Source organism: Ptychodera flava, chromosome 12, assembly GCF_041260155.1.
Source record: "Ptychodera flava strain L36383 chromosome 12, AS_Pfla_20210202, whole genome shotgun sequence".
NCBI classification, from domain to species: domain Eukaryota; kingdom Metazoa; phylum Hemichordata; class Enteropneusta; family Ptychoderidae; genus Ptychodera; species Ptychodera flava.
Window position 1 is genome coordinate 1,892,363 of NC_091939.1, and position 18,798 is coordinate 1,911,160.

Sequence of the window (18,798 nt, forward strand, 5' to 3'; positions counted from 1 at the left end):
CCCCAGTCACAGTTTTTCGTTATCATTCTCGCGTGCCAGAGTTTTTTCGACTCCACGAACTACGTAACCCATGCTTATGCAGTGACTGTTTGTGAGTGCCCAGAGGCGCTACACTTAGACATACGCTTACTGCTTCCTCAACGGCCGGGTCAAGGGACGGACCTCTCATAGTAAATTGAAAGCGTTCAGCATAAAGATTCAGATAGTCGATTGCAGTAAAATTGCAACATTGACTTTTTATAGTAATAATCATTTTTTTTATTAAAATATGGAATAGAGGTATGATATATTCCGATAGTTTTGTTTCTTGTGTCTTTGCTCGAAATCACTTTTCTTTTCTGAGAACAACATTTTTTACGGGAAAAGTCACTTCTTTTGACATCATCAAGGTATTTTGTGTGACTATCGATTTGAGCAAACCATAAAACATCCTTATATCATGCCTTATTTTGCTAGTTTTTGCGAAACTCCAAGGGACAGTCAACCAGCCGATTCGGAGAAATTAAATTTGAACATAAGTTTTTTTACATAGTATGGTACTCTAATGTATTAAATTTGAACAAAACGACATTTTTAGGGGAAAATAATGTTTCACCTTTTTCTTTTACCTTTGCCTCGGGGTCACCCTGTTTTCGAAAGTTGGAATAGGGGAGGTAAGCCACTTTTTGGTGTCCGCAAAAAATTATCCCCTACCCCACTCCGACCGAAGAAACTCACTGCAGCCCCGTACAATGACACGATGGGATAACTTCCAGCGGCAGCGCCGCCATCACCATCCCTTGGCATGTGTTGGCGCTGTTCAAGTCTATGCAGGTCAAAGGTCAAAATTGCTCGTACAAGATCGTCTTCAGCAGCAGCGGGAATCTCAAATAAGCGATACTCTTGCGATGTTTTTCCAATGTTTTCATTGAAATGCAACGAGATATCGCCACATTTCCCTTTCCACCAGAGCAGAAGAGACAGTTGCTTGAGGCAGGATTTCAGACAGTGTCGGATTTGCTTGAAGTATCGCCAATCGAACTTGCAAAAGGTATCATATCGTTTCGCTGCAGCTCTTCGTGGTGGGACTGTCTTGTCACTGGCTGTGTCTCCCATAGTCACTCGTGAGCTATTCAGCTCTGGGACTATTCGCCCCATAGACGTGTGTACATAATGTACACACGTCTATGGGGCGAATAGTCCCAGAGCTGAATAGCTCACGAGTGACTGTGGTGCCTCCGGTGGTTGGAGGGGCGCAGGCGCAGCCGCTAACAACACACAGCCCTGTCATGTAGAGCCTATTGCATGTATTTTTTGTGATCTGCAAAAATACTGAATACGATAGGGTAAAGGACCGATTACTTCGGACTTCAATCAGAAGCCTGTGCAGCTGTGATGAGTCCCAGAGGGACTGTGATAGTACTGAGCACAGGTATACGTATTCTTACTGGTTGCATCAGTGACGGTTTGCTTGCATTGAGTTGAAGGTGTTTTTTTGAAGATACCGTAAAAAACCTCCTCATTATCGATGCACTTTATTCAGAGCTTGGAGTCAGCAACGAAGATGCTCTTGAGATACTAGAGGTTGTCAAAGGGAAAGATGGAGATGAGGGCGCTGTTGCAGGATCCAAGAAATCCCTGGGTACACGGTCCATGTCAGCTCTGGAAAAGCTGAAGGAAGAGCAAGAGTTGACAAGTGTGATCACATTCTGTGAAGAGTTAGATGATATTCTTGGAGGAGGAGTTCCCATGACAAAAATCACAGAGATGTGTGGCGTTCCTGGCATTGGAAAAACACAGTTATGGTGAGTTTACAGCAATGTATGTATAACTACAATCTTACACATGCTTTCTGCTATTTCAAGTACTCATGCATGAGAGATGTACATGTTTAACATTGTTTATACTACGTATTTTGAAGATAGTTAAATGACGTGGGGAACAAGGTACCAGTTCTATTGTCCCTACTTGCATCGATATGACAGGCAACACCAAAGGTAATATGACTGGGGAACTTCGACAAAATTTACCACAGTACCTGCTTTAACAAATACACCATTCTAGTATTTTGATGATTGAAGAGATAGAGAGTTACAATGTAAATATTTTGATATGGGAATGAGTGCTAAAAAATTGGGGGAGAACTTTTCGTGATGAACGTTTTGAAAATATTTAACATTGTCAATTATGCCATTCTCCAATGTTGGAGAATGACATACATGAAGCCTGATGCGTAACCGGTGTGGCAAAATATGTAGCAGTATTCAGTAAAATCACATCCAATCTGAAATTTTTGAGAGTTTCAAAAAAGATGCTAAAATATTGGAATGTTAAAGCTAAATTATTAACTCCTTCAGATGATTCATACTAGACTAAGTTACAGATTCTAAAACAGATCTAGACCACACAATCTTTCAGAATTCCATGTATTGATAATGGTAGAGCTTGAAATACTAAAGTTACTACTCTTTTAGAAATAATGTTTTACAATGGATTTTCAACCTGTGCATTCGTCAATATACCTACCCCTGGCAGTATGCTAGCCCAGGAGAAGAAAACTTCAGGCATCCAACTTGTTGTAAAATTTGAAAAAACTAAAGGATTGTGATCTTTCAATGTTATTACCCATTCTCATTATTTGATGTTCAGTATGCAGTTGGCTGTTGATGTACAGATACCGGCTGTGTTTGGAGGCTGTGAAGGAGAAGCTGTGTATGTTGACACTGAGGGCAGTTTTATGGTGGACAGGGTCATTGACATTGCACAGGGCACTGTGACCCACTGCCAACATATTACTGGGATAGAAAACAATCCAGGTAAGGAATGGATCCTGGGAAAGCTTGAGAAAATGTAAAAAAATAATGTTGGTGTTCATGAAAATGATGTTGAGAGGCATCCTTTTAAGTAACTAGGTTTAAGTTGTAACATGGAAATGCCAAAACAGATTCCTGTAGTGTGAATGTAGACTGCATGTTTCCCTGGTTACTACTGTCAAGGTGATTGACATTGATGTTGAGGAGTTCTCAAACTCTTACTTGTCTTTAACTTTTACTGTTAAAACTGCACCTTTCCTTATTGCTATCATTGAAGGGTGCAGTACCTTTGCACAATGCAATTTCATTTTGTAGAAAAGTTCATTTGATGGGATGACCTTGTCCTTAGGCAGAAATAGTAGTGTTTATCATTCAGGGTAGTACAGTATATAACCAGGTGTTTTTATTGAGTTTTAGTGTGGGAGCCCAGTAATATTTCTGTTGTCCTCTGATATGATTTTATTGACTTAGATTCTAAGGCACAAGTCACTTTGAATTTGCAGAAAAATTCATTGATGGTGATGGTCAGACCTTATCTTTTGAACGGTAAAAGCTGTGTTTACCATTTAGGATTGTACAATCAAAGGTAGACTGGTTCTCTCACAGTTACACAATAGGTTTACAACAGGGAAGGGACTGTGTATTAACTCTACCCACCGAAGTTTTAATTGAAGTTGATTTTAATTGTACGTATTGGCCACATGGTTAAAACGTTTTAATATGGATTGTTGCATACATAGAGGGTAGTACAATCAAATCAGAAGCAATCATTTTTCCTTAGTCTTCTGCATGTATTTTCATCAATTCTGCTCCAAATCTGCACATCCAGTGTGTCTGAAGTACTTTCAAGAGATTCACCTGTTGCATTATCAAGAAAATTTGTTGACATTCTGCCATTCAGTGCTAAATAACAACTGCAATTTCTGGTTATACAAATTTCTTTGACTTCTCTGATGTCTGATGGTTGCCATGTTTTTACAAAAAATGAAGTGACAAAGATATCATCAGCATCTCCATCCCTTTGACAGAACATAAAGAAGCCATGGATGGATTCACAGTGGAGAGTATTTTATCCAAGATTTACGTCTACCGTTGTAGTGATTATTTACAGTTACTGGCTACTGTCATTCTGTTACCAGAGTTCCTACAAAGTCACACAAAGGTATGTACACAGAATATCAGTGTCTGTAGGCTCCTAGAAAGTCATGAAAGTCCTCGAATTTTAAAGCTTCCTTGAAAGTCTAATCCTTAAAATTGAAATTGAGTCTGAAAAGTTCTGAAAAATTGGTAATCCAACAGCAATTTTCAAAAACTGCAACATGATAGGTCATGATATCCTATAAATGATATGTAAGTTATATATCATTAAACATGATAAACCTGGAAAGTGCTATTTTGGACGTTAAAAAGTCCCTGAAAATTGCTGAAAATCTTTCAAATTCATTGAATTTTTAAGTGATGTCTGGTCTGTAGTAGCCTACTATTCATCGCTTTCGGCCTCGGTAGCCTCGAGATCCACTTTAATCATTGGCCAATCCAGAGAGGAACATTTTGACTGATTAACTTTCAAAAGGGACGCCAGTGACATCATTGTCTCTCCTGAAGACGGTTCACTTTCAAATGAGCCATTTTTTATTCTACGGTGCTAAAAGCGGATCTCGAGGCTAGACAAAGTGTGGCGGAGGCTGAAAGAGACGAATAGGGTCTAGGCTAACTCTGTAGATCCTGACGCATGGAAAAAATTGCAAAGGGTTTTGCAAAAGGGATTGCTGTGATATTTCTTGAAAGTTTTTATCATGTAATCTGCAGAGACAAGGGTTTTTGCTGGACTCACAAATAGTTTTGGTACATTCTGCCCTTGTCAGGTCAAACTGGTTGTCATTGACAGCGTGGCTTTCCATTTTAGAAGCAATTTTGACGACATGGCATCAAGAACTCGAATATTGAATGGTCTTGCACAGAATCTCATCAAAATGGCCACACAGTTTCAGCTTGCTGTAAGTACCCGTTTGAATAATAGCCGCCATAAATTGACATAAAGTTTCATAAACCACAATTATAGATATTCTGTGTTGTATGAGAATGCATGTTCTGTTACCAGTGATCTGAATATCACTGAAATAAAGTGAATGTGACACAAAAAGTCACATGGTAACTCTGAAGCAAATATCATGTACGAGTATACAGTTTGGCATTCCTACGATGCAGTGTAGCCTTAATTTCCCATTTCAATCTCTCTTCATAGGAAGATATAAGGAAATTTAGGGAGGACCATCGCATTGTATGTACATGTCTGTATCTTGTTTGTACCAAAACAAATCTGCCTTGAAGTGTCCCAAGTCAAATAATTTTTTGTGATAATTAGAAATTCTGATTGGCTCAGGCATTTTTTCAAAATGTGCCCAATACCCTGCCAACCATAAAACTGCCCTCAGTGCCTAAAATGAAGTGTTGCTTGACCATAGTTAGTGTACAAACTGTATTTGTTTGTTTACAGGTTGTTCTGACCAATCAAATGACTACAAGATTCAGGTCAGACGTCAGAGGTCAATCTCAATTGGTGCCAGCTCTTGGGGAAAGTTGGGGTCATGCCAGCACGATAAGGGTCATTCTTTTCTGGGAAAACAACCAAAGGTAGGAATTATCATTGTAATATTTTTGTATAGTGAAAAAACTCACCTACATATACCTTCAGAGAAAGTATTCTAGTTATGTCTTATACCCTTGATGTACAAACTTCATAGTGCTTGAGACCATTTCATATGCTTATTAAATATTATCTATATTTAAAGAGCCCATGAAATGGCCTTAAACACACATCTCGGAATCACTTCCAGTGGCCCCTGGACGTGATGTGTTCAATTTTACAGTCATTTACTGCATTTGTTGGCGGACCAATAAAAGACCAATAGGCCAATAAAAATGTTAAATTGGCTCCTGCTAAAAGTTTAACCAATCAGCTTTTTAGCTCCGCTGTCAGCGACACAGAGCTTATCAAATAGGTTGATTTTCCGTCATCGTCAATCGTCATCTGTCAACAATTGCCTTCTCCTCTGAAACCGCAAATCCAATTGCTTTGAAATTTTATGTGCAGTTCACTATGGGTGACCTCACGTAAGTTTCTTCAAATCGTGCTGAAATTTGTATATTTCTATTTATGGGCATTTTTTGCTGTTTTTGGTAAAAAAATCTTCTCTGAAACCACTCGTCCGATTGCTTTGAAATATGATATGCAGTTTAGTTAGGGTGGACTTCAGTCAGATTTGTTCAAATTGTGGTGAAATTTGCATATTTGTATTTTTAAGTCAATTTTTGGAGTTTTTGGTAAAAAAATCTTTAAAAATCTTCTTCAAAACTACCAGTCAGATAGCTTTGATATTTGGTACATAGGTCCCTAGGGATGATCTATTTCAGATTTGTTCAAATTGTGCAGAAATATGCAAATTTGCATTTTCAAGGCAATTTTTGCCATTTTTGGTCAAAAAATGTGTTTCTCAAAAAGTATTGGTCTGATAGCTTTGAAATTTGATATGCAGGTTCCTACAGATGAACTTAATGTGGTATTTTGAAATTATGATGAAATCTGAAATTTTGTATATTTGGGGTAATTTTTGCCATTTTGGTCAAAAAATTTGTTTCTCAAAAACTGCAAGTCGATAGCTTTGATATTTGGTATACAGTTTCCAAGGGATAATTGTAATATATGATATATTAAACTTATGATGAAATCTGCAATTTTTAGTTTGGGGGCAATATTTGCCATTTTTGGTCAGAAAATTTTATTCTCAGTCAAAAAACTACTTGTCAGATAGCTTTGGTTGACATGTTCTTAGGGATGATCTGATGTGATATATTCAAATTATGATGAAATCTTCAATTGTGCTTTTTTGCAGCTGTTTTAGCCACTGGACACTGAAATGAGCTATCAAAGATTTCCACTTTCTTCATCAACATGTGTCAAAAATAGTTATTCTCTACATAAACACAGCGGAGCTATATCGGCCGCTAGGTCGCTTGTTTGCCTTTCTGAAGATAGCCAGAATTTAAATATACATAAAGATATTTCACACATCCTGCAGATAGTAACAATCAGACAGGGCCACCATTTGTATAACATCGTGTGCTTGGTTTTTAGGAAAACCATGTCAGTTTTATTTGTGGTCTGCTATACATACTTTGACTATGAATAGGGACCACTGCCACCTGCTGTGCAGTCCTCTACCGGTACTGCCAGCTATCAGCCATGTCTCACTTAAGTGTCATTACCCGGTGGCAGAAACTGTTGATTTGAAATGTCATCAACAAATTACAGATGTTGCTGACCTTTGGGTCAAATTACCATCTTGAATACCTTCCAAAAAGGTTATTCCAATCCATATATGAACAGAGGAAAACACCATTTCCCCAGCCCTTTGAAGCCTGTCAAATTTTGATCATTTCTGACTAATTTCAAGAATACAGTGCAATGCTCTGTACTTAGCTCAGCTAACTTGATGTGGCAGACTTTACTTCTGTAATGCAGATTGTATTTTTATGAGACATTATATGCAGAAGGCCAATCTCTTTGCACAAATCTATATCAGAGATTAAAGTGTCAGGTGATTACCCAATCAGGAACAACACTGAGAACACGCACTACGGACACATATTTCACAAATTTAATTTTGTTACCATCAGATGAGTTGATTTAACACCAATGAACATGTCAGTCTGTTGAACTTGATCTCCAGGTTTGCAAGATTGTACAAGTCACCATCAAAGAAGGATGCCACCGTGCCATATCAGATTACAGTAAGTGTGCATTCATTCCAGTACCTGACAAATATTTCATATATTGGATGAGTGTGGCTTTCATGTATGAATGAACTACTTTTATGAACTTTGGTTAACTGCAGATATTGACAAATTTGACTTTTTGTATGAGAAGCAAGTTTCTTAATGTTTGTCACCAACAGACTCCAGGCATTGTCTGGACTGATGATTTCTTACAAATCTTCCAAGTCTTGATAAAGTTCTTCCCAAGATGTCATGAATATGCATGATTCATTGAATTTACTGACACTGGTACATGTTCATCTCTATCAGATGGATGGTGTACGAAGTGTAAGTACTGAGTGTCCTGACGTCAATGCTGTTGCTACGGAAACTCCAGTAGCCGCAGCCAGTCTCCAGGCAACAAGCCAAGAGTGTCACACAGAGACAGAGGCAGAGATGACTCCAATGAAAAATCCAAGGAAACGTGTTAGATCTGATGATTGATGAGAGTTGACTGCTTGCTTGTGTTTACAGCCACTGTACTTAAAGGAAATAATGAGCATATTTGCAGAATGTATAATTGAGATGCAATTTGTATAAGCTGATTTTCCAGCATTAGGCATTTGTTGATCACAACAGTATCAATATAGTGCCGTCCTTGCTATGGGCAAAGTCCCTGCAAGTGTACTGATATTGGTGAAACTGAAGAATGCTGGGTCTCAACTTCCATTTTGAAAATAATGGAGTTTACAGAAGGGCCTTCTGGCAATTTTTTTGAAACCACTAGACCCCTTATTATTATGTGGATTCATAAAATTATTCAGTGTTGGCACAGTTTTCTCAACTGCCTTTATACTTTGTACTTTATACTTGGAATGACAAAAGCCATGGTCTTTTTGACAATTTTGATGGTCTTGCACTGTGGATCACTGGATTAGCCCATTCCTAGTTGTGTACTTATTCAAATTTGTTATATTCAGTAAGACAGGAAATATTGAACTTTAACAAGGCGATGACTTAAAAGTTACTTTTCGACACATATGTTACAAATATTTCACTGCCAACATTATAACTTCCGTAGTATTAGCCTCAGGCTCTGCATGGTTCTCAGATTAAGTATTCCTTCCCAATGTAAACTGCTTACTTCATCATGAGTGCACTGTGATAAATTTCATCACAGAATCAGAATTAAAGTTCTTACTCTGAATGTATTACGACTCAGTTGGTCTTTATGCTAAATATTGTGTCTCTCCAGATGTAACTCAACAATAGGAATTTTAATCCAATAATAGGAAATGTAGTTCCACAATAGGAAATGTAATTCAACAGTGGGAATCTGAATCTGAAAATTAATTCCACTTCAAATGGAGATATTTTGGTATAATATGCTCATGGGAAAACAAATACCTGTATTTGTTCAGTTGAGGTTCATTCAAAATTGTGTCTGTAAAAGTATAAAACTATGTTATTTCATGATGTGCTCTAAAATACATCGTGCTTGAAAATGCACTCAGTTTAAAGCTCCATAAGCTGTATCTTTTGGCAATTTTTTCAGAACTTTTTTGTGGTTTCCCTACACATTCTGCATTGAATCACTAATCTGTAATTAAATGCCAAGTATTTAGCATATCAACACAACCTACATGAGTATAATCTACATTGTTATTGTTGAAAATTGTATTCAAGTCCGGACTAGAATTCATTTGTAAACAATAAACAATGATCACTACACACATACAAGCTGTGTTGACAAAAAGAATACTCAAAATTTCAGCATGACAAACGGATTAAGGTCAGACACAATAGTTAATATATTGAAACAGAATACTGAAAAACTTGCCACAAGTTACAGCTTATGTCCCTTTAAGTCTACAGACTGAATTTCTCTGCAAAAACTATTTTCTGTACATGTATCACAGGAAGTCAGTATTAATTCTCAAGGTCAATCCAGTGTCAAGTTGAATGACATTTGAGTCTCAGTGTTCTGCTGTTCTTAATCTTGGCAGAATTCCAAATAAGTTTATTATGTCCACAGATCACATCCAAACCAATGTGATTATGATAGTGAAAATCACCAAGTTTAATCCTGTCTAGGTCCAGACACGATTAGTAGAGGATTTGGGTCAAAGGTCGTGTACCTGATAGGGTTCCAGTTCACAGGGTCTACACACTATGACTCACAGCTCCATTGCTTCCAACATTCCTTTGAGCAGGCGTCATTGAGTTTGTATTTTACTTGTCAGCAAAATTTGTTTTGAACACTAGATTCTTGCCAAATGATGTAAATTTCTACAGCTTTGAGTCAGCGTTTATTTTGACCTAATGACCTCACTTTGAATGAAATCAATCGACCATAGCTTCAGTGTATTTGACAAAGGTGTTTCCAAGCATTCACGTAAAGTCTGTGATCACAGTGCACAGAAGTATTGGGAATATTCTTTATTCACCCAACAGCTAACCGCTGGGATGTTACTGTTGTTGAATGTTTGACGATTTTGATTCTCAAATATCGGCTGATAAGCAAAATAGAATATTTAATGTCTGTAGAGGAAAAGTATAAATGAAAAAGTAACAATGAAAGGTCTCTTGTTATTGATGCAGTCAAATATCAAAATGAAAAACAAAGAATTTTTGAGTTGTGGTAAGACTGCTAAGGATTGACACTAATACTGAGGGGTCATACATGCAGACAGATATTGCCTGCATGCTATTTGGATGTCACATTTTGTCAACAGGTGCTATTGTGCTGATAAAGACCTAGATTTCAACCTTTGGTCAGGACATATATCAAGAGTTACGTACAGTATTCTATGAATACATAGATTCTGATTGAAGTGGCTTCTTCAGTGGACATGAAATTGACTATATCAGCACAACTGTGTCCTCAATAAAGGCCAGGCATACATTGAATGTAAAACAACCGACCAATGCCATTCATCGTTTTGTCACTTTGAAATCTGTCATATTGATAGTGTTTACTTTGCTGGAGTTACAGATCTCTGCATTTGATCTCCAGCCATTTATTTCACCTTTCATAAATATTCCTTAATTTCCATCTCCAGATCTACAAAAAGAATTCTTGATTTTTCTATTCTTTAACTCTGTCCATTTTTTTTTGCCTTTCTTTCAACGGCCTATCAGATGACAACAAACGGAAAACTGTCCCCCATTTGGTGCAAGTGCTAAATATGTATTTCAAAATGATGTCTGATGTCTGTATTTACAAAATGCTACGTAGATCAGAAAGGTGTACCACTAAATAAGGCCATAGACCTAGGCTAACAGAGTAAGTGAGAAATCTATATAAACACCACTACTGGCTACTGATAGACATACAACTCTTGAATTAATTGCAAATTGAAGTAAACTTATGGGGGCCCGTTCTGGTCAAAATTATGTTTTATTAATTTTCGTATGTTAGAATTAATTTTATGTAGACTGGAATTAATTTACTAGCACCTCGAATTAATTGTTTGTTTCTTTTAATCAATTTTTATATGCTTTGATTATTTTTATGTAGTCACGCCGAATTAATTTTATGTGTTCCAATTAATTATTTCTGCTTATCTTTGCTGTAATTAATTTTATGTAGTCTAGAATTAATTTTGCTAACATTTCAAATTATTTATATGTTTTTTATGTGCCGGAATTAATTTTATGTAGTCTAGATTTAATATATTAATTCCTTCAATTGATTTTGGGTTCAAAATGTTTTCACGTGCTGCAATTAATTTAATGTGTGCTAGAATTAATTTCTACTAGTGTCTTGAATTAATTTTGTGTTCGGTCGAAGTAATTATGTGTTTGAGCGAATTAATTATATGTGTTCGCTCGAATTAATTATATGTGTTTGCTCGAATTATTTTCGGCCGATCCCACAGTCCTTTGCGCACGCTTTCTTAAATCAATATGGCGGCTCCCGACCGGAGTGGTATTATTCAGGCGCTCGAACGTGATCTGTGAAAATGGAAATCAATAAACTGATCACAAAAACTTTTGTAGTGTCTCCTGTCTGAGAGATCGTGTATGTGATTGCCCATAGAGCGAAGCCCGACCAATTTTGTGTTTACGTCAGACGTGAACGTTCACCCTTTCTATAGGGCTTTGCCAATCATCGTATACTGTAGTGTAGCGCAGTGTGTACCGTAAGCGTACGCAGCATTCGAAAAGATATCTGCCGAACAGATATCTACGAATATGAAAACGAATAAAGAACTCAACAATGACCACCAGGAAATGTCTCCAAGCTTTATTACTGTCAAATGTTCCTAATTACAAATATAGCTTCGGCAGTTTCACCTCTATCTGTATATACGTATACAGACAGACACAGGCGCTTACACTGTCGCTACGCGAAGCCGGCCTGTTTTCTCCTCCAGTACAGTATACAGGCCGGCTTCGCGTAGCGAAGCCTGTCAGATAGAGGTGAAACTGCCGAATGCTATATTTGTAATTAGGGACATTTGACAGTAATCAAGCAAATGTCTCCAAGCTTGATTACTGTCAAATGTTCCTAATTACAAATATAGCATTCTGCAGTTTCACCTCTATCTGCTATATACATATACAGATAGACACAGGCTTACACTGTCGCTATGCGAAGCCGGCTGTTTCTCCTTCGGTATACAGGCCGGCTTCGCGTAGCGACAGTTTAAGCGCCTGTGTCTATCTGTATTTGTATATGCAGATAGAGGTGAAACTGCCGAATGCTATATTTGTAATTAGGGACATTTGACAGTAATCAAGCTTGGAGACATTTCCTGGTGGTCATTGTTAAGTTCTTTATTGGTTTTCATATTCGTAGATATCTGTTCGGCAGATTTCTTTTCGAATGCTGCGTACGCTTACGGTACACACTGCACTACACTACAGTACAAGATGATCGGCAAAGCCCGCGATAGAAAGGGTGAACGTTCGCGTCTGACGTAAACACAAAATTGGTCGGGCTTCGCTCTATGGGCAATCACATACAAGATCCCTCAGACAGGAGACACTACAAAAGTTTTTGTGATCAGTTTATTGATTTCCATTTTCACAGATCACGGTTCGAGCGCCTGAATAGTACCACTCCGGTCGGGAGCTGCCATATTGATTTAAGAAAGCGTGCGCAAAGGACTGTGGGATCGGCCGAAAATAATTCGAGCAAACACATATAATTAATTCGAGCAAACACATATAATTAATTCGAGCGAACACATATAATTAATTCGAGCGAACACATATAATTAATTCGCTCAAACACATAATTACTTCGACCGAACACAAAATTAATTCAAGACACTAGTAGAAATTAATTCTAGCACACATTAAATTAATTGCAGCATGTGAAAACATTTTGAACCCAAAATCAATTGAAGGAATTAATATATTAAATCTAGACTACATAAAATTAATTCCGGCACATAAAAAACATATAAATAATTTGAAATGTTAGCAAAATTAATTCTAGACTACATAAAATTAATTACAGCAAAGATAAGCAGAAATAATTAATTGGAACACATAAAATTAATTCAGCATGACTACACAAAATTAATTAAAGCATATAAAAATAATTAAAAGACACAAACAATTAATTCGAGGTGCTAGTAAATTAATTCCAGTCTACATAAAATTAATTCTAACATACTAAAATTAATAAAACATAATTTTGACCAGAACGGGCCCCCATATAAACTCATTCACTGAGATATTTTAAATATGTATTTGTTTGTTGTAAGGGGAGGAGATTGTATGGCCCTCATTGAGGTCCAATATTCATTGGCACAACTCCAAGCTGTTTTTAACTAGTAATTCCGCCAGTACAGTCTGTATGTTACAGACAGGGACGTTGAAGTCAATTGGCAAACACAGCCACTGAAATTGCTGATGGAACGATTTTGTCAGGTTGATAGCCAGAGAATCAACAGTAAGGTCACTTCCTATCCAGTAATACTTTATCAGTTGCATGTTATTAATAATCATACAGTCCATTATGTAGCTTGAAAGGCCACTCTTGTCGCTGGGTATATGACATACATGTAAGTTAGATTCCATCGGCATTCTGAGTATCGTGTGAACATGTACAGTGCAAGCAAACCCAGAATTTCACAGAAATTGAATTGTTTGTTACAGAGCATGCCTGACAGGTGGACACAGTCCAGGGAAATCAATTGATGTTTTTAGATGCCCAATTATCTTTTATTGTTATCATTCATTTTCATTCCTAAAAATAAAGCTATATTTTAATTTCAGATCATGATAGCTCATCGGTCTTGTCACTGACAGGTTAGTCAAAACACTGAGTTGTGATTTTATAAAAGAGTTTTAGCATAATCTACTAGGTTATTGACCGTTTATATATTGCCATGTAGACTTGCCCAATGTATGCGATACTTGCAGCTAGTAACTGCTGCCGAGAAAACCCAAACTTCTCGTGCGGAGTGTCATTTTTATCACTCCACACAGCGACACAGCGAAAATTATTGTGTTGATATATGTATCTGAATAGTTTATTGCAACCAGACATCTTGAAACGACGTCAGCGAATTGAGCAATACACTTGTTAAAATATCGCTCTTCAAGGCCCACGGTTAAAATGATTGCTGACAAATAACGTAAAGTGTAAAGTAGCCGTGACACTTTCAATGAATCAACAGGTGTCACGGCCAGGTACATATGTTTGTCAAATTCAAATCCAGTTCTGTCTTCAGGCAGATCACAGTCCCCCCTCCCCTCAAAAGTCAAATCACGGTCCTGCACTTAGAGGGGACCATGGTCAAATGGAATGCTCGTCTGGTCCACAGCTCCTCTGTCTGGTCCCGCCTGGTCCAACAATTTCACCTGCAGAATATTTTATTACGATTAGGGACCGTCTCAGATTGTCGCATAAGTTCATGAGACGAAAATCCTTCGTTTGCATCAAAACCCCTTCCCCTCCCGCTAAACGGGGGTTCAAAAGTGCGACATGTTGATTCCTGCCTGAGAGTACAATATAGTATTTTGCAACAGCTTCTGAAGAATGTGTTTCCCCTGACCACATTGCATCGTCAAGTAATCGATCAAATTTGAGTACCAGCTGCCTTCAGTATCACACGAAAGCGTTGAAAATAGTTATAACAAAATTTGTTCGTACGAGTGTTCAGTTTTGGTTAATGTAAGGATAACTTGAAATCAAAAAATAAAAGTTCACTAATTGAATTGAGGTCAAACCTCCGTCTCCCGCAAACGAATAAATTTCGCCTTTTGAACTTACGCCACAATCAGAGATGGTCATTATATATATGTATATGTTGCGAGTGCTCGGCTGCACCGCCTCCCAAACTCCGCGAAGTGTAGAGAGACGGCGTGGCAAGTTGCCAAGCACACCCAAGATGCACGTATGGCACGGTGACGGTACATCAATCTGACTAAAATCAGATGTAGAGTACTTAGCGTATGCGGTATTCTCTTGCTGTCGCCTCTCACTACATGATTTTAATCAGATTGACGGTACATGAGACTTTACTTCCACGTGTTGTCAGTAACCTTCACTACCCATATTCTTTTTTGAGAATGACATATGTCCATATATGGTCATCTGGATATGTCAGAGTGACCACCGCTGAGTCATACAGTTCAGGTTCGAATAATGCCGATAATGAATGACGTAACCCGATAAAGCCTGGACCACTGTCCAGTCTTTTTAACCACACATATTTATCTCAAGTTAATATTTGCCCGATCGCTACAAAGATTACATAATCTTGTGTCTCGAAAGAAAGTCCCTAAATTAAATTAGTCGACAAATTCTCCAAACAATTGCACCTTTTTTAAAAATATGGGTGGATGCTTTTAACTTTGACATCATATTGCTATGAAAATATTTGGAGTAGCTCCCACCATGGGGTTTGTAATAGGATTTTTACCACAAATCAAATCCAGCAGCGCCAGTCGTGAGAAGGCGTGAGTAGGACAAAGGTAACAAAGACTTTACATGTAGGTTACTAGAAAAGGAAAGTTGTGAAGTTTGATGGATCTTGATTCTTGCGAAAAGCAGTTTAAAAAGGGATATTTTGCCCAATTACTGTAGCTGGACGTCGAATGCTGCGAAGTGTACGCTGAAAGTAACCCACAAACCACCTGATTTACAATTTCAAAAAAATACGGTCATTAAGAATAAAGCCTCAGACATTTTGTTATTTAGACATTAATGCTTTTGTTTGTTTGTTTGTTTGTTTGTTTGTTTGTTTGTTTGTTTGTCTCAATGATCTCCAACCAGTCAGAAATCCTAAATTGTAGTTACTTTGAACTGACTTGTGGTTACTTTGAACTGCCCCCCTTCCTAAAAGAAATATCAACCAGCTGGTCAACGTGACAGAACCTTGAAGATAAACAAGTTCCCATCCCATGTACTGAAATACTCAATGCCTTTATCGGTGCTGTTGCGATGGAAATTAAGCCATTTCGTTGTAACTGCCATTGCGCAGTGCATATGGTATACGAGAAAGTTATTTAGCATGTGTAAAGTACAGTCCCCGATGATGGTACTGTGCTTTACACTTTCTGGGGTGCTTTCACTTCTGGGGATGTCATGTGTCTTAAAATTATGCATGGCCCATTTTCGAAAAAATGGGTCAACCCGCGCCGGAGGCCAAGGGGTCAAACATTGACATTCATATCACAATTTTCTGGAATAACATTTACATGAAGAACGAAAAAAGTTGGCAAAAACATGTTATCCCCCGGATACAGCCACAATCAGCAGCTTTCCCTTAAATTGCAGCTATCTATATGGATACTGCTATACTTTAATCACTTTATTGCAAAACAACACACTTCGGAAAGTGCAGTATAGCAAGAACAAAACTAAACATTGCATAAAACATTGTTGTCTATGTCTTTACCTGCAGCTGCTGGGGAAACATAGTGTTTGTAATATATTTCATGAGAGACAGCGTATCATCTGAAGTTAAAATGTACAAAAACTTATCTCTTCATTTAAACTATCAAATATAGGATAATACAACTTCATTGCAGAAAAGAGAACTTCTCTATCACTATTATATTTTTGACACTTCATTAAATAGTGAAATTCATCCTCGACAGAAGACTTACAAAACTTACAAAATCTGGATTCAGGTGGAATTCTTGGTTTGACCTTCTGCCCAACTCGATTTGTAAACAGTGATCAGAAATACGAAGTTTTGTGACCAATTTTCTACAGCGTAAGTTCTTAATATCCAGTAAGTAATTCTCTAAACCAAACTTAGTTTTAAATTCTCTGTACGTTCTGAGCTTATTATTTCCCTTCCAAGAGACTTATTATCATTGTGTAAATCACTGTACCAAGAAACTTGATAATGCTTGCGTAAGTTATTCTGTACAATTTTAATAGTGGCATTAATGTTACACACAGCTGACCAAATATTAGACAGTACATCTGTAGCACTTCTTAGGCGCACGTCACACACTACTTTTTCGGCGTAGCGGGGGGATTGTAACATTCTCACATAAGACATGATGGTTTGTGAAATTGCGCGTGATATATAAAAACCCATTTCGACATACAGATTTACATCATTACGTAGGCGTAATATTTCCTTGATAATACAAATTGAATAATGAAAGTTTGACCCCGCCTGATTATCTTGTAAATTTTCTGTTGGGAGGCTTAAATTACCCATTTTCGTTTATCTGTAACTTGTCTTCAAATATATGTGTGATCAGTGGTTAATTTTACTCGAAGCTTTTTTTTCTTAGATTGACTGTCAGTTGCAATTCTTCACTTTACCGTGAAATGGAACGCGTTTTGTCATCCATTCGCTCATAGAGAATTCATTTCTTTGCCAGAGAGAGAGAGAGAGAGAGAGAGAGAGAGAGAGAGAGAGAGAGAGATTTTATAAATTTAAGAGTCAGGTTCAGACTAATTAATTGTATCTCAACATAAATTCAGCTCAGACCGCTTAGTAGCACCTGCAAGAGCAAATCGCATACAGTGGTTAGCGTACCACAGTTGGGATCGAGAATTAACATATATTTTCAGCCTGTGTGAGATATTTGCTTTCAGATAATAAAGTTTCGTGTTCCAAAATGCTCCCAAGTGTTTGCTATTGTTAAAGTTTGGCAGACAAAATTCATGATGGTTTGAATGATGCATTCGATTTCGATTGATTCACATAGGGAACAGTGCGCCAGGAACCAGAAGCTTCAAAGAACAATTATATGTGGACCGTGAGTCATTGTAAATTACCGATGTCATAAGTAATAGCATAAGAAAGAAGGTGCCCCCTCTAGGTGTGCACGTGTTTGTATTACTATAGGGAACCAGGATAAACAAACAAAAACAAAATCAAACAAATAAACAAAAAACAAACAACGAATCAAAATAAGAACAAGTCATAAATGAATAACAAATAAATAAATAAATAATCATACAAATACCCAAACAAACAAACAAACAATTAAATAGATCAATAAACACACGAGAGAAAACAACAAATAAAATAGGAATTGAAATGATTGGCCGACGAACAACACTTGCAACATATACAAAATGCACTGTCAGTATCACTGCCCTCTATAGTTGGTAGTGATTGTGGACAACAACCGACGCAGCATTTTGCATGTGATGTTTAGTCAATTATTTCAATTCTTATTCAATTTATTGATTTCTTCTATATTTATGTATTTATGCATTTATGTAATGTTTTGGATGTTTTTTGGTTCATTTATTACTTGTTTGTTCGTTTCTGTTTGATTCTTATCAAATTTATTGTTTTCTATATTTATTTATTCGTTTGTTTATTTATTTTTTATTTGGTTTTGATTATTGTCGGTTTACTTTTTGATATTTATTTCACTCGTTTTTTGTCTGATTAGTTGATTGTTTACTTATATTTTAGTTTTGTTAATCTTTTTTTTGTTTTTGTTTGTTCTGGTTTCCTGTGGTGCTTCCTCACCGTTGCACCACGGTGAGTAGACATGGACTATCTACACGTTGTTATTTTATGCAGCTTACATTGTTTTCACGGCGGTTTTCAGAACCGAATTTAATGGAAAAAGGAAGAAGTGACGATATTGGAATGATATTTTCTCACATCTCTACATGAAAGTCAGCCTTGTCGCAAATATGATGAACACTGCCACAGGCATTCGACTCAACTGAATGCAAGAAAACCGCCATTGATGCAACCCGGAGTAAAATTCTTACCGGTCCCTTGTTCGCTGCCCCTTGTTTACCTTGTTCAGTGACTCTGCGCACGCGCACTGATTGTCAAAACGGTCACGTAAC

General features: G+C 37.3%; 1 protein-coding gene across 1 annotated transcript; it reads left to right on the forward strand.

Moving 5' to 3' along the window:
- The first annotated feature begins 811 nt into the window (after positions 1-811).
- LOC139144683 (DNA repair protein RAD51 homolog 3-like) lies at positions 812-8,758 on the forward strand. Its single transcript, XM_070715408.1, has 8 exons — positions 812-1,030; positions 1,523-1,784; positions 2,629-2,795; positions 3,821-3,954; positions 4,658-4,789; positions 5,290-5,426; positions 7,523-7,583; positions 7,878-8,758. Exons 1-8 carry the CDS (start codon positions 913-915, stop codon positions 8,049-8,051), a joined length of 1,185 nt encoding a protein of 394 aa, XP_070571509.1. The 5' UTR covers positions 812-912; the 3' UTR covers positions 8,052-8,758.
- Positions 8,759-18,798: the final 10,040 nt, after the last annotated feature.